The 15569-nt window shown below is 39.5% G+C and overlaps 1 protein-coding gene across 16 annotated transcripts in view; it reads left to right on the top strand.

The window, feature by feature from the left end:
- Positions 1-15569, top strand: part of ralgapa1 (Ral GTPase activating protein catalytic subunit alpha 1) — a 315513-nt gene that overhangs the window by 245917 nt on the left and 54027 nt on the right. For all 16 annotated transcript variants that reach the window (XR_015757926.1, XM_087989919.1, XM_087989918.1 and 13 more), the window contains one exon: positions 3188-3315. Coding sequence is in view for 15 of the 16 variants with exons in the window: in XM_087989919.1 (XP_087846045.1) it covers positions 3188-3315 (128 nt within the window). In the remaining variant the exon portion in view is untranslated. The remainder of the gene's footprint in view (positions 1-3187; positions 3316-15569) is intronic.

Genomic DNA, 15569 nt, shown 5'->3' with positions numbered 1-15569 from the left:
GCAAGTCTGGAAACATCTTTGAAGAGAAAACAGAGTTAACATTTCTAGTCTGGTGATCCTTCTTCAGAACGAGAAAGAGAAAGTGGAAAGTATCCTTAGGCCTGATAAAGGTTAGGTTAAATACTTTGAAATAATTTGCATATAAGGCATGCTCATAGGAATTTGTAGTAGTTCACTGTAGGATAATGCATATTCTACAAAGACTTTGATTGAAAAAGGATTAAGGATAGACCTTGCTTACATAAAATAAATATTAAGAGGCAAAAGGATCAGCAAGATAAAATGAATCTTGACGCCAGTTACTAAATTGTCAGAATTAATTACAGACAGGAAGCCTGCCTTGAATAAATTATTGAAGGTATGGAAGAGAGACATTTTGTATTGTGATGGGTTATATGAAATATGAAAAGACAGTTCTCTTCAATTTGTTTTGTAATTGTTTGAGTATCTTACAATGCTTTTTGAAAGCAATAAGATGAGTCTGTGAAGGCGTGTACATGATATTGCTAGATATATATATATTATATATATTTTAAAAAAGTGAAGGATGTTGTTTAATTAAGCACCTTGAACATTTATGAAGAGAGCCAGTTGGGATAATGGGTGATCGATAGAAGGCTAATGTAATGCTATAAATAAACCCATTTCAAGAAATTGGCACCTGGTTTTGTACTTTTCCATCAGGCTTAAAATCCATTTAATAGTTGGAGGTTGACTGAGAGTGATCAGGGAATTAAAAAAGGAATAGTCCCTTTAGAATGCTGAAAGGATTGTTTGGTCACATCGCACTGGAGGTGGCAGAAATTACAAGGGGTGATCCATCGAATATGAAAGCAGCTGAGGTGAAAGTTGATATCAAGGGGAGTCTTACTGGGAAGGGAGGGAAAGGAAGGGAGCAGTAGTACTTGAACAAGATCAGGCACACTGGGAAGGAATCCATTGGCTTTTTATTCTTTCATGAAGCATGAATATCCATAGCTGGGTCAGAATTTGTTATCGAGAAAGTGGTTGTTGGCCTCCTTGACATTCTGTATTTGGTACAGGGAGATCTACAGTGCCATTAGGGAGGGAATTCCAGGATTTGACCCCACAACACTGAAGGAACATGATATATTTTCAGGTCAGGATGGTGAGTGGCTTGGAGGGAGCTTGCAGGTAGTCGTGATAGTGTTCCCACGTATCTGGAGCCCTTGTTCTTCTCGACAGTAATGGTAAAGGCCTTGGAAGGTGCTGTCTAAGGAACCTTGGTGAATTTCTATTAAAGTTGAAGAGAAAGGAAGACACCTTGGAAGCTAGGATGTCAGGAAGTGTAGTCAAGGTAAATGTAGGAGTCCATGGGCTTGTAGTGAAATTTAATTGTAAACTCAAAAATGAAGACTGAGAAGTAGGTTAAAAGGTCGGCACAAGGGCTGAAGGGCCTCTACTGTGCTGTACTGTTCTATGTTCTAAGGGATGGAAAAGTCTGAGATATATCAATTGCAAAGAAAGTCAGTGAATTTTTAGAAATTCTTTCATGGTATGTGAGCATGGCTTGCTTATTTTGTTTCTCCCTGAAGGTAGTGGTGAGCTGCCCTCTAAACTGCTGAAGTCGCTGATGTAGATACATCTCTACAGTTCTGCTAGTAAAGAGTTTGAGGATTTTGGCCCAGTGACAGTGAAGAAACAGTGCTAAAGTTCCAAGCAGGATGGTGTGTGGCTTGGAGTGGAACTTGCAGGTGGTCATCTTCCTATGCTTCTCTTGGCCTTCTAGGTGGCACATAATGTATGTATGGAAAACATTGTCAAAGTAGCCTTTTTTGAGCTGCTGCAATGCATCGTGTTTTGTACATACAGCTGGTGGTAGATTGGTTCCCAGTCAAGCTGGTTATTTTGTCCTGAATGGTGCAAATTTCTTGTGTGTTGTTAGAGCTGTCCTCTTTCAGACTAAACAGTATCTCATCACATTCCTCACTTCTACATTATAGATGATGGGCTTTGAAGAGTCAGGAGCTATGTTGGTTACTGCAGATTTCCCAGCTTCCTGATCTATATTGGTTGGATTTTTTTCTAGTCCAGGATACAAGAAGGAAGCAGCAACAATGTAGTCATCCCTGTACTAGAGAGATGAGGGAGATGTATGTATTAAGAATATTCAAGGAAATTCTACATATCCTGCAAAAGGCAGCCATATTAGAACCTGAATGGACTCGCAGCAAGTTTTCTTTTGGAGGAAGTGAATGGAGTTGAAAGACAAATTGTTCTATCTGAAAACAGTAGGGAGGCAGTGATAATGCCACTGGACCAGCAATCCAGGGGATCAGGCTAATGCTCTTGGCACATTATTAGAAAGCAAATGTTGAAATGGTAACTAAAAGTTAGCCTAATGATGACAGTGAAACTCTTGTTGATTTATCATCAAACTTCATCTGGTTCAACAATGCACATTAGGAAAGGAAATCTGTCGGCCTTGCCTGATCTGACCTTCCACAATGTCTGCAAAAGTCGCCTAGCAAACCTCTCAGTTATGTCAACCTGCTACAAAACCTAAGAAAAAGAATGAAACATTTGGATAACTTAGCATTGACCTAGGCACTCAGCTGGCAACCCTGCAAAGTCCTCTGCACTAACATCTGTTTGTGCCAGTGCTGAGACTTTCACAGCTTTTTCTCCCAGTACCTAGGTGCTAACAATTTTCTATTTCCCGATGATATTACATTATTACATATTGTTGCCTGACATTGACACTCTGGTATACTTTATCCTTTGAAAGTAACTTGTGATTTATTGCTCTCAGTCGTCTCAGTTGCTGGTTCTGGCAGTATTGTTGGAAAGGTTTTAAGGAGCATATTAAAAGCAGTGGAATTCGAGCTTGAAACCAAGAGAGCTGAAAGCACTGCCAATAATGGTAGACCAAGTAACATTAGGGATGCTCAAACCGGTAGAGTTAAATGAGTGCAGAAATCCACAAGAACTGGTGAAGTATAGAGATGGAGAAGGGTGAAGTACATTCCACTCAAATGGCCAATAGAAGTAATTGACTTAAATTAGATCCTATTATCATTTTTCAGTCACTTTTTTAATATTTCTTTCTATTAAAGTGAAGTTAATCTTTTTTTTAAAACAATGCAGAAATCTTGTGTAATTTAATTGCAGTGATATGAGATAACTCATTTGCTAAAACTGAACCAAATAACCTTCTTTTGAACAGATACCATTTTTTGGCCCACTCTTTGATGGTGCTATTGTGGATGGGAAAGTTCTACCAAATCTAGTCCGAGCTACAGCAATCAATGCAAGTCGAGCACTAAAATCATTAATTCCACTGTATCAAAATTTGTATCCTTTTTGAAAAATGTCTTCCTTTTCTTTTTGTTAAAATGTCGTTAGAAGTTTCAGAAAACCTCTTAAAATGGAATTACAATTGCAAGATATTTTCCTTTTTAATGCCTCTGCTAGTATTTGGGAGAAGAATCCACACATTCAGTTTGTTATTTTTGAGGGGGGGATGAAGGTAAGTTGCACAAATACATTAGCAAGATGTCTCTACAAGAAAGAAAGGTAATTATTTATCTTCTATAACAAAGTTTGTAAGAAGATTTGTAGCTCGGGTGCTCGTTGTTGTGGTTTTGTTCGCCGAACTGGGAATTTGTGTTGCAGACGTTTCGTCCCCTGTCCAGGTGACATCCTCAGTGCTTGGGAGTCTCCTGTGAAGCGCTTCTGTGATTTTTCCTCCGGCATTTGTAGCGGTTTGAATCTGTTGCTTCTGGTTGTCAGTTCCAGCTCTCCGTTGCAGTGGCCGGTATACTGGGTCCAGATCGATGTGCTTATTGATTGAATCTGTGGATGAGTGCCATGCCTCTAGGAATTCCCTGGCTGTTCTCTGTTTGGCTTGTCCTATAATAGTCGTGTTGTCCCAGTCGAATTCATGTTGCTTGTCATCTGCGTGTGTGGCTACTAAGGATAGCTGGTCGTGTCGTTTTGCGGCTAGTTTGTGCTCATGGAAGCGGATCGTTAGCTGACTTCCTGTTTGTCCTATGTAGTGTTTTGTGCAGTTCCTTGCATGGGATTTTGTACACTACATTGGTTTTGCTCATGCTGGGTATCGGGTCCTTCGTTCTGGTGAGTTGTTGTCTGAGAGTGGCTGTTGGTTTGTGTGCTGCTATGAGTCCTAGTGGTCGCAGTAGTCTGGCTGCCAGTTCGGAAATGCACTTGATGCATTCTAACGTGGCTAGTCCTTTGGGTTGTGGCATGTCCTCGTTCCGTTGTCTTTCCCTTCGGCATCTGTTGATGAAATTGTGGGGGTATCCGTTTTTGGCGAATACATTGTATAGGTGTTCTTCTTCCTCTTTTTGCAGTTCTGGTGTACTGCAGTGTGTTGTGGCCCTTTTGAACAGTGTCTTGATGCAACTTCTTTTGTGTGTGTTGGGGTGGTTGCTTTCGTAGTTCAACTACATAGTGAACTACGAAAGCAACCACCCCAACACACATCTTCTATAACAAACATAGAGGAACCTTCTGAAAGTATAATTGTTGAAAACTAACTTAGTCCGTGATGTAATCTGATAAAGTTGAAAATTTACAAACGTCATAGAGGATTTGAGATGCAGAAAAATTATATAGTTATATCGAGATGTCAAGTCTTTCTGAATCCACATTTAGTATTTATTATGCTGCATCTTTTTAAAACGTAGTATGTAAGTAATGAATAGAAGATCTGCTTTGCTTCATGACAGAAGAGACTATATATTTTGGTATTATGTTAATATTTAGTATGTCAGTTTTTCGGTTACTTTAAAATTAAGTACACAAATTACAGATAATGAGCCAGATCTACCTAATAAATAGTTCTTGTCTTAAAATGAGAGTTCTTAGCAAGGCTCCCATTTAGTAAATCTTTGCTTCAGTCATTAACCAGCTGGGAGCATGATTACTCATTTCGTTTCTAAGCTTCACATTATAGACACTATAAATTCAGTGTAACCTCAGAAATCAAAGTTCTTATTTAAAATCAGATTTTGTTTGGAACAGATTTTACAGGTGAAGTAAATCATTACTCTTTTTGCTGTGTTTGACTTTCACTTCTACCACTTAAATTTCTTATGAAATGCAATTTGTTTGTAGCTTGAACTTTATAATCAGCCTGTTAGAGAACAGGAGGATGAAGGCATTTTTGACTATTTCCAGCAGCATATCACCAATGTGACAGCTTGTTTATTCAATCCAGGTTCAATTACTGTTCAAAATTTCTGATTTTGTCAGAACTGGAAAAAATTAGAGTGAGTGAACACTCAAGTAACATGAGGAGTAAGGGGGACAGAATAAAAGCAAAATACTTGATTGGGTAGAAGGCAGGGAAGGGTAAATGATTAAAAGGCTGACATGTCTGGGTAAAAGCAGTGGTTTTAATGGGGAAAGTAACGAAATGAGATGAGTCAAGAGGGATTGTGAATGGGAATCACAAAATGATCACCATCAGTTGCTGTCACAAACAGAGATTATGGTGAAATTGCTGAACTCTGTCCAGAAGATTGTAAAGTACCAAAGAAATGGGCTACAGTTGCTCAAACTTCATGAATGTTGTTGGATCTAAGAGGCTGAGGTTAGAGTGGGAGTGGAACAGAAAATTAAAATAAGGATCAGCAAAGCTTAGAGTCTTATTGGGTGATTGAATTTGTAACTCAAAGTGCTCACCTGATTTTGTGTTTGGTCTCCACAATTTAGAGCAGACTGAGTCATGAGCAGTAAATATATTGTACCATACATTAACAGTTCAAAAATAGTTATTGTAACTGGAAGACATTTTCAGATCATGAGTGGTGGGGAGGGAGAACATAAGATGACAGGTGTTGTATCTCCCACACTTGCATGGGAGGGTTCCATGGAAAAAAGAGCAAATAAGTGAGGAGTGGAGCAAGTTGTCGCAGAAGGATTAGTCAAAATGCTAAGAGACAAGGCAAAAGCAGTGTAATTGGTGAAAGCAGAAGCTGAGCTGTTGAATGTATGGGCTGATGGATTAAAGGTGAGGATAAGCGGAACCCTGTCTTGGCTCTAAGGGGTGATATGGGGAGGAAGGATCAGAGCAAAAATGGAAGAAATATAATGGACAACCCTTTCAACTATGGTGAACAGTCATCCCCAGTTAAAGAAAAAGACAAGACATCAAAAGCATTATCAGGGTCAGCAGTAGTGTCAAAACACGTGACGGAAAATGTATTACAATCCTTAAAGAAAGCGGGATATGGGGAAAGTTGTCTTATTCAAGATATTGATTAACAGCCTATCCCCAGTATTGGATGCATAGAAGTTGAGAAAGGGAAGGGTCTAAAATGATTAATGATAATTGGGATCAGAGTTGGAGCTTTTCAGTTTGGGACAGCAACAGAAAATAATACAATTGAGTTAGTACCTATCTGTTCACAAGTTCTGTAGTTATTGCTACTACTTTTATTTGTCTTAAGAATCTGTGTACATCTACCCAAAACCAAAATTATGATGAAACAAAGCAGGTGGAAGTCATTGATATCCAGTGCATTTTTATATTACTGTGCAGTGATAGCACTCGTAGAGCCTACAGTCAAGTAGAAATGCTTCAAAATTGAAATGATAAATTTCATATTAAACATTGACATTTTAACTTCAATTGATAGCATTATGTTATCAGCATCTTGTAAATACAACCTGCAGATTCAATTGCAGTTAGCTCATAGGTGAACTTCGAGTAGTTATAATCTTGAAATAATTAAGTTTAACACTTTCACAGCATTTCTAGAAAGCAAGAATCAGTATTTTCATCTAATAATTTGTGTGTAATTCAGCTCCATTTCATTTTAGTAGTTGATGAACATTTTACAAATGGGTGCTGACATGTTGCATTGATCAAGATTCTATAAATACATTTTCTCATGCAGACTGAACAGCTAACCACGACACTCACTGAAGTGTGCAAATTCTATAGGTATCAGTTAGATTTTTTACTCCACATTTCTAAAATGACACAAAATGTATTTGAAGCACAGATAATTACGACTTTAGCCAAAAACATTGATTTCACTTCTGAAGGATGTTCTCTATCAGTGTCAGAATTTAAAGAACTTAAGATTGATTTGTATTCTGGTTATGCTGTATAGCTCTTCTTACACTGTGCAGAAATATTTTTTACTTTGTATAAAGTTTCTAATAAAATAATGTTCTGATTTATGCCAAAAGCCAGAGTTGGCTAGTCAAATTCAGCCCTTGGTCAAAGGATCATAAAATTCCTGTAGTTTGGAAAGAGACTATTCGGCCTATTGACCCAACATCCAAAAAGCATTCCATCCACACCCAGTCATCCACCCTATCCCTGTAACCCCACATTTACCATGGCTAACCCACTTCGGGAAACATCCCTTGACACTACAGTCAATTTAGTCTGGTCATTACTATCTGACCTGCACAGATGCTCCCTGACCTGTTGATGGTAAGGTTCCCTTCCACCTACCTAACCTGCCAACATCCCACAGGCTCCTGCTGCGCTGCTGACAACCATTGTTTCATTGGCAACAAATGTCACATGGCCTCTTTTCTGTCAACCCCAGCAGGTCAGGCATCCTGCCAGCAACCAGGAAGTAGAAGAGGTGCCCGTCAATGAGCCGAGGGTTGAGTTATTTAAATTTTTAAATTATTTTGTCCTGATGAAAGCACTTCTGTGAACCTTTTTCTCCCTTGTGAACAATTTATTGGCTTGATAATGTAGTTATGGTTGTGATGCATTACTAAGGTCAAGAGAAGTAGAACCCCAAGAAGCAAAAGACCAAAGCAAGGAACAAGAACTTGCATAACCTTTTCTTGTTCCTTATTTGTAATGCAAATTAGATTGTTTTGTATTTATTCAAAGTATGAATTAAAGTCCAGTGGGGTAAATCACCAGAGAATATGATAGCTAAAAGCATAATTTCTGCTCCACCTTAGATTATCCTTGAGAAAACTAGAAATAACAACAGAAAATATGAATTGCAAGTATAGCAATGAACTTTTAACAGAGAAAGGTAAGTCAGAGCATCCATTACCATTCAGTAGAACAATATCATAGGAGACCACTTACCAAACAAGTCGGTGATTTAAAAATGAGATCCAGCAATTCCACTTACTGAATCTTTTTTCTGTAATCCTGCATTTTTCCTACAAATATTTTCTCGGTTCCTATTTTGGGTAATGATGCAAATTTAACAATAATTGTCTATGAGTCAGTATGTTCAAAATCCAAATCAGTCAGATATGTTTTTCTGATGTTAGTTTGTCTGCAAAGCATCTAAATCTGAGCCCTGCAATTAGCATCCAATCTGTCTTTGAAACAGTTTCAGTATTTATTTACTCTGTTTAACGCCTTGATTATTTAAAATACCTCTAATAAATCTCTTCTAATATCTACTCAATAGAGAACAGCCCAAGTTTGTCATGGAATCTGACTGTGCAGAAGGAGGTCATTTAGCCCATTGTCTCTGTACTGGCTCCCTAGAGCTACCCAGCTAGTCCCATTCTCCACTCAAATTTCTGTAACCTTCTAAATTCATCACTTCCAAATATATACCCAGTTCTCTTCTCAAACCTCCTGTAGAATTCACCTCCATCACTTGCCTAGGCAGTGCATTACAAATCCTAACAACTGTGAGTAAAGATTTTTATCCTAATCTCATACCTAGCTCTCTTGCTAGCAGTCTTGAAATTGTGACCACTTAGTTACTGACATACCAACTAGTGGAAACAGAATATCCTCCTTTATCCTGTCAAAATTGTTTGTAATTTTGAACACCTCATAAGGTCACCTCTTAATTATAGAATCCCTACGGTGTGGAAGCAGGCCATTCAGCCCATCAAGTCCACACCGACTTTCTGAAGAGCATACCAACCAGACTCCATTCCAACACTATTCCTGCAATCCTGAATTTGCCATGGCTAATCCACTTAGCCTGCGCATCCCTAGACACTCTGGCAATTTGGCATAGCCCATCCGCCTAATCTTTGGGCTAGGGGAGGAAACCAGCACAGGGAGAATGTGCAAACTCCACCCAGTCAGTCACCCAAGAGTGGAATTGGACCTGGACCCCTAGCACTTTGAGGCAGTCGACTAACCACTGAGCCACTATACTGCCCATTTTGAACATACTGCTTGATTAGCTTTTCTTAATCTTAAGACCATAAGACCATAAGACATAGGAGTGGAAGTAAGGCCATTCGGCCCATCGAGTCCACTCCGCCATTCAATCATGGCTGATGTGCATTTCAGCTCCACTTACCAGCATTCTCCCCGTAGCCCTTAATTCCTCTAGACAACAAGAATCTATCAATCTCGGCCTTGAAGACATTTAGCGTCCCGGCTTCCACTGCACTCCGTGGCAATGAATTCCACAGGCCCACCACTCTCTGGCTGAAGAAATGTCTCCGCATTTCTGTTCTGAAATGACCCCCTCTAATTCTAAGGCTTTGTCCACGGGTCCTAGTCTCCTCGTTTAACTGAAACAATTTCCTAGCATCCACCTTTTCCAAGCCATGTATTATTTTGTACGTCTCTATTAAGTCTCCCCTTAATCTTGTAAACTCCAACGAATACAATCCCAGTATCCTCAGCCGTTCCTCATATGTTAGACCTGTCATTCCAGGGATCATCCGTGTGAATCTCCGCTGGACACGTTCCAGTGCCAGTATGTCCTTCCTGAGGTGTGGGGACCAAAACTGGACACAGTACTCCAAATGGGGCCTAACCAGAGCTTTATAAAGTCTTAGTAGTACATCTCTGCTTTTATATTCCAACCCTCTTGAGATAAGAGACAACATTGCATTCGCTTTCTTAATCACGGACTCAACCTGCATGTTTACCTTTAGAGAATCCTCGACTAGCACTCCCAGATCCCTTTGTGCTTTGGCTTTATTAATTTTCTCACCATTTAGAAAGTAGTCTATGCTTTTATTCTTTTTGCCAAAGTGCAAGACCTCGCACTTGCTCACGTTAAATTCCATCAGCCATTTCCTGGACCACTCTCCCAACCTGTCGAGATCCTTCTGTAGCCTCCTCACTTCCTCAGTACTACCTGCCTGTCAACCTAACTTCATATCATCGGCAAACTTCGCTAGAATGCCCTCGGTTCCCTCATCCAAATCATTAATATATAATGCGAACAGCTGTGGCCCCAGCACCGAACCCTGCGGGACACCGCTCGTCACCGGCTGCCATTCTGAAAAAGAACCTTTTATCCCAACTCTCTGCCTTCTGTTAGACAGCCAATCATCAATCCATCCCAGCAGCTCACCTCGAACACCATGGGCCCTCACCTTGCTCAGCAGCCTCCCGTGTGGCACCTTATCAAAGGCCTTTTGAAAGTCTAGATAGACCACATCCACTGGGTTTCCCTGGTCTAACCTACTTGTTACCTCTTCAAAAAATTCCAACAGGTTTGTCAGGCATGATCTCCCTTTATTAAATCCATGTTGACTTGTTCTAATCAGACTCTGCTCTTCCAAGAATTTAGAAACCTCATCCTTAATGATGGATTCTAGAATTTTACCAACAACCGAGGTTAAGCTGATTGGCCTATAATTTTCCATCTTTTGCCTTGATCCTTTCTTGAACAAGGGGGTTACAACAGCCATCTTCCAATCATCCGGGACCTTTCCTGACTCCAGTGACTCTTGAAAGATCTCAACCAATGCCTCTGCTATTTCCTCAGCCACCTCTCTCAGAACTCTAGGGTGTATCCCATCGGGGCCAGGAGATTTATCAATTTTAAGACTTTTTAACTTTTCTAGCACTATCTCTTTCGTAATGGCAACCATACTCAACTCAGCCCCGTGACACCCTTTAATTTTTGGGATATTACTCATGTCTTCCACTGTGAAGACTGACGCAAAGTACTTGTTAAGTTCTCCTGCTATTTCCTTATCTCCCATCACTAGGCTTCCTGCATCAGTTTGAAGTGGCCCAATGTCTACTTTTGCCTGTCGTTTGTTTCTTATGTACTGAAAGAAACTTTTACTATTATTTCTAATATTACTGGCTAGCCTACCTTCATATTTGATCCTCTCCTTTCTTATTACACTCTTTGTTATCCTCTGTTTGCTTTTGTATCCTTCCCAATCTTCTGATTTCCCACTGTTCTTAGCCACTTTATAGGATCTCTCTTTTTCTTTAATACATTTCCTGACTTCCTTTGTCAGCCAAGGTTGTCTAATCCCTCCCCGGTTAATCTTTCTTTTCTTGGGAATGAACCTCTGTACAGTGTCCTCAATTATACCTACAAACTCCTGCCATTTTTGCTCTACTGTCTTCCCGGTTAGCCTCTGCTTCCAGTCTATTTTGGTCAGTTCCTCTCTCATGCCCTCATAATTACCTTTATTCAACTGTAACACCATTACATCCGATTTTGCCTTCTCCCTTTCAAACTCCAGACTGAACTCTATCATATTATGGTCGCTACTTCCTAAGGGTTCCCTTACTTTAAGATCTTTTATAGAGTCTGGTTCATTGCAAAGCACTAGGTCCAGAATAACCTGCTCTCTTGTGGGCTCCATGACAAGCTGTTCCAAAAAGCCATCCTGTAAGCATTCCATGAATTCCCTTTCTTTAGATCCACTAACAACATTATTTACCCAGTCCACCTGCATATTGAAGTCTCCCATGATCAATGTAACCTTGCCTTTCTGACATGCCTTCTCTATTTCCCGGTACATGTTGTGTCCCTGGTCCTGACCACTGTTAGGAGGTCTGTACACAACTCCAATTATGTTTTTTTTGCCTTTGTGGTTCCTCAATTCCACCCACACAGACTCCACATCATCCGACGCTATGTCATTCAATACCATAGATTTAATTTTGTTCTTAACTAACAAGGCAACCCCACCCCCTCTGCCCACCTCTCTGTCTTTTCGATAAGTTGAAAAACCATGGAGGTTTAACTGCCAGTCCTGACCCCCCTGTAACCAAGTCTCTGTGATGCCTACTACTTCATAATCATTCACTATTATCTGTGCCATTAGTTCATCGGCTTTGTTATGTATGCTACGAGCATTCAGGTAAAGTGCCTTAATGCTAACTTCCTTATCATTAGAGATGTTGGAAGTCATATGTCCTAAGTTATCCTTGCTTTTTACTGCATTCTCAGTCTGCCTCAATTTTAAATCTGCCTGGAAACATGCTATCCTGCTGCTTATCTTGCCATTTACCTCCATACTCCCTGTCGCTTTCACTTTCCCTTCCCCCCAACTCAGAAGTTTAAAGTCCTACTGACCACCCTATTTATCCTCTTCGCTAGAACATTGGTACCTGATCGGTTCAGGTGGAGACCATCCCAACGGTACAGATCCCCCCTGTTCCAAAACTGATGCCAATGCCCCATGAAGTGGAATCCCTCTTTCCCACACCAATCCCTTAGCCACGTGTTTACTTGCCTAATTTTCTTGTCCCTATGCCAATTGGCACGTGGCTCGGGCAGTAATCCGGAGATTATGATCCTTGAGGACCTGTGCTTCAATTTCCTGCCTAGTGCTTCATAATGCCCAAACAGGTCCTTCACCCTAGTCTTGCCTATGTTGTTGGTACCAACGTGGACCACAACAACTGGATCCTCCCCCTCCCGCTCCAATATCCTTTCAAGACGGTCGGAGATGTCTCGCACCCTGGCACCGGGCAGGCAACACACCATGCGAGACTCCCGATCCGGCTTGCAAAGGATACTATCTGTCCCCCTAATTATAGAATACCCTATAACCACTACTTGTCTATTAGTGGTTATATATCTTCTCTGCTCCAAGATGAGTAAACCCAAAACTTCTGCTTTATTGTACCCTAAACTTCTATTTATAAAACTCAGGATCTCAAATGCTGCACTAATTGCTTTCTTAACCTCTGAAATACCTCCGGTCTCTCTCTGCCATCACTTTAAAACATAAATAAAGCTGATGTTGTCTCTCCTCATTCTTCCTACCAAAATGTATCCATCACTTTTTTGCATTGACTTTCATCTGCTGTCACAACCTTGTTTGTGCCCTTTGGGCAATCAGCCTCAGTAAACCATGTTCAAGTCATTAATATGCATCAGAATCACTAGTACTCCCTAGTAATTCTGGAGAATCCACTGTATATATCTCTCCAAAAGCTGCCACTTTTGCAATACTTTTGTCAATCCATCAACTAATCTTGTATCCATACTGCTCCCTCCGTTTTGTAATTTTGCAAAATGAGCCAGTGCTTTTTAAAAATTCATAGACATATCATCACCTGTACTGTCCTCATCCATCTTCTCCATTATCTCATCATGAAAAATACCATGTTAATCAAACTCAGATTGATCTTTTTAAAAAGTCTTTATTGATTTTCCTTGATTAGTCCATGCTTATCCAAGTTGAATTGACCTGCTTCACTCAGGAAAGATGTGTAAGCAGGTATTACATTTCCCTACCAGTGGGTTTTTATGATTAAAATTAACCTCCAATTATGAAAATGTTAATTTATAAATGGTGCAGTGTGTTACTACTCATTTCCTACCCAGCAGGAACAGTTGACAATCAACCACGAAGCTTTCAATTTTCTGGATTTTTATTTTGAAGTTTTACTTTTGCATGTCACTGGCTCATGAAGTGTAAACTCTTAGCTTCAATTGTAAATCCACTTGAGAGAAGGTTTCATATTTTCTCTCACTATATCATAATTTATGGGGAGGAGATGCATTTTAAAAGTCTTGAAATTAAAGATTTTAATAAATATTCTGCTATTGAATATTGGAATATTGTTCATTTGCTGTGTCATTATAACATTACTTTCGTTAAGGGATCAATTTCGCTCAGTTGGCTGGACAGCTGGTTTGTGATGTAGATTAACAGGAACTTCATGTTAAACCACCATCAGTTGCCTCTCTCTTTAATGAGAGAGCAACCCTCTGGTCTGGTAAAATAATGGCAACTTTACTTTTCCTTTTACTGTAGTTTAGTGAAAGGATCAGTCACCCAACCATCTTCAGCTGCAATAATATCTTGTTCAATCAAAAAATAGTTTTGAATAGAAAATGGTAACTGAGGGTCTCACCCCTTTTTGGATTCTGTACCTCTGTTTTTTATAATGTAAATTATTTAATTTTAGTAACTTTTATTTGCCACGCCACATTTGTTAGTTCCCGTCTGGTTATACTGATTGTGAAAAGTCAATATTGTTAAACACATCCACAGACAAGTGACACAGTGCACGGAGGGTATGTGAAGTGGGATTTTTACAGGGAAGCCATTGCTCCTGATTTTGTGTGATAAAGTGTCAATGATTGAGGGTTTGGCATATGGTTCAATGTGATAGGGAGCTTGAGTCAGCGCCTTTCTCAGCCTTCATTCAGCTCTGTTCAGACAATAAAACCTAGCTGCTTAGTATTATTTCAATGAGTTCTACCTTGTGGAAATAGAGTCTGAGTATTCATAATCATAGCTTTACAAACTGTATAGCAGTTAGAGGAGACCTTACGCTAATCTAATTATAGATTTACACCGACCAACTGAAGAAGTTGGATCTGATTTGCTGTTCTAATTTATTGAAGCCTATTAAGTGAATTTGGATAAAAGAAAAATGTAATTGCAGCCAAATTGTCATTTTTGTCTTCAAATATTTAGAACTGAAATCTTTCAAATCAAGACTGAGCAATTGTTACTTTTTTAAAATTGTGTTTTGACTAATGTATCATGTGCAATATTGAGTTCTTCTATTCTAACCATTCTATATTTGGAAGTTAATTTTACAAAGATTCAAGCACCCTTTCATTTAATATAATCTGTATTTTTAAAATTTGAATATTAATGTTTCATTGAATTCAGTACCTCATTTCTTTTAATACATGTGTTGCATTCTTTAAATCCATGGAACCATAGAAACATAACCGCACAGAAAAAGGCAATTTCAGCCCCGTCGTGTTTGTGCTAACTATAAACTAGCCACCCATTCTAACCTCACTTTTTAGCGCCTGGTCCGTAACCCTGCAGTTACAGCACTTCAGGTGCAGATCAAGATTTCTTTTAAATAAGTTGAGAGTTTCTGCCTCAACCAGCAAATGGCCAGCAAATTCCAGTTATCCACCACCCTCGCAGTGAAAATGTTTTCCTACATGTCTTCTCTAATCCTTCTATCGGTCAACTTAAATCTGTGCACTCAAAAATTGATTTCTCTGCTAGGGGAAACATTTTCTCTGTCCACTGTTCAAGCACTTCAGCATTTTGTACACCTCAATTAAGTCACCCCTCACCATCCTTTGCTTGAAGGAAAACAATCTTAATGTATCCAGTATTCCCTGAGCTGCAATTTTCAAGCTCTGACTTAAATTTCTTGTGAATTCTTATAAGTCTTCTCATACTGTCTCTGGAGCAATTGTCCTTCCTGCAATGTGGTGACCAGGATTGTATACAGAATTCCAGCTGTGGCCTAGCTGATGTCTTGTATAGTTCCATCATTAAATTCCTGCTTTTGTATTCAGTGCTTTGCCAAATGAAAGAAAGCATCAAGTAAACCTTCATTATCACATTTTATTTACCTGTCTTGCCACCTTCAACAACATGGACTCCATGGTCTCTCACTTCCTGTACCCCTCTCA

Source organism: Chiloscyllium plagiosum, unplaced genomic scaffold (genome assembly GCF_037043375.1).
Source record: "Chiloscyllium plagiosum isolate Xiang-an unplaced genomic scaffold, Cpla_swu_hap1 HiC_scaffold_8, whole genome shotgun sequence".
Taxonomy (NCBI): domain Eukaryota; kingdom Metazoa; phylum Chordata; class Chondrichthyes; order Orectolobiformes; family Hemiscylliidae; genus Chiloscyllium; species Chiloscyllium plagiosum.
Note: the sequence above shows the minus strand (reverse complement) of the source record. Positions and strands in the feature narration are given on the sequence as shown.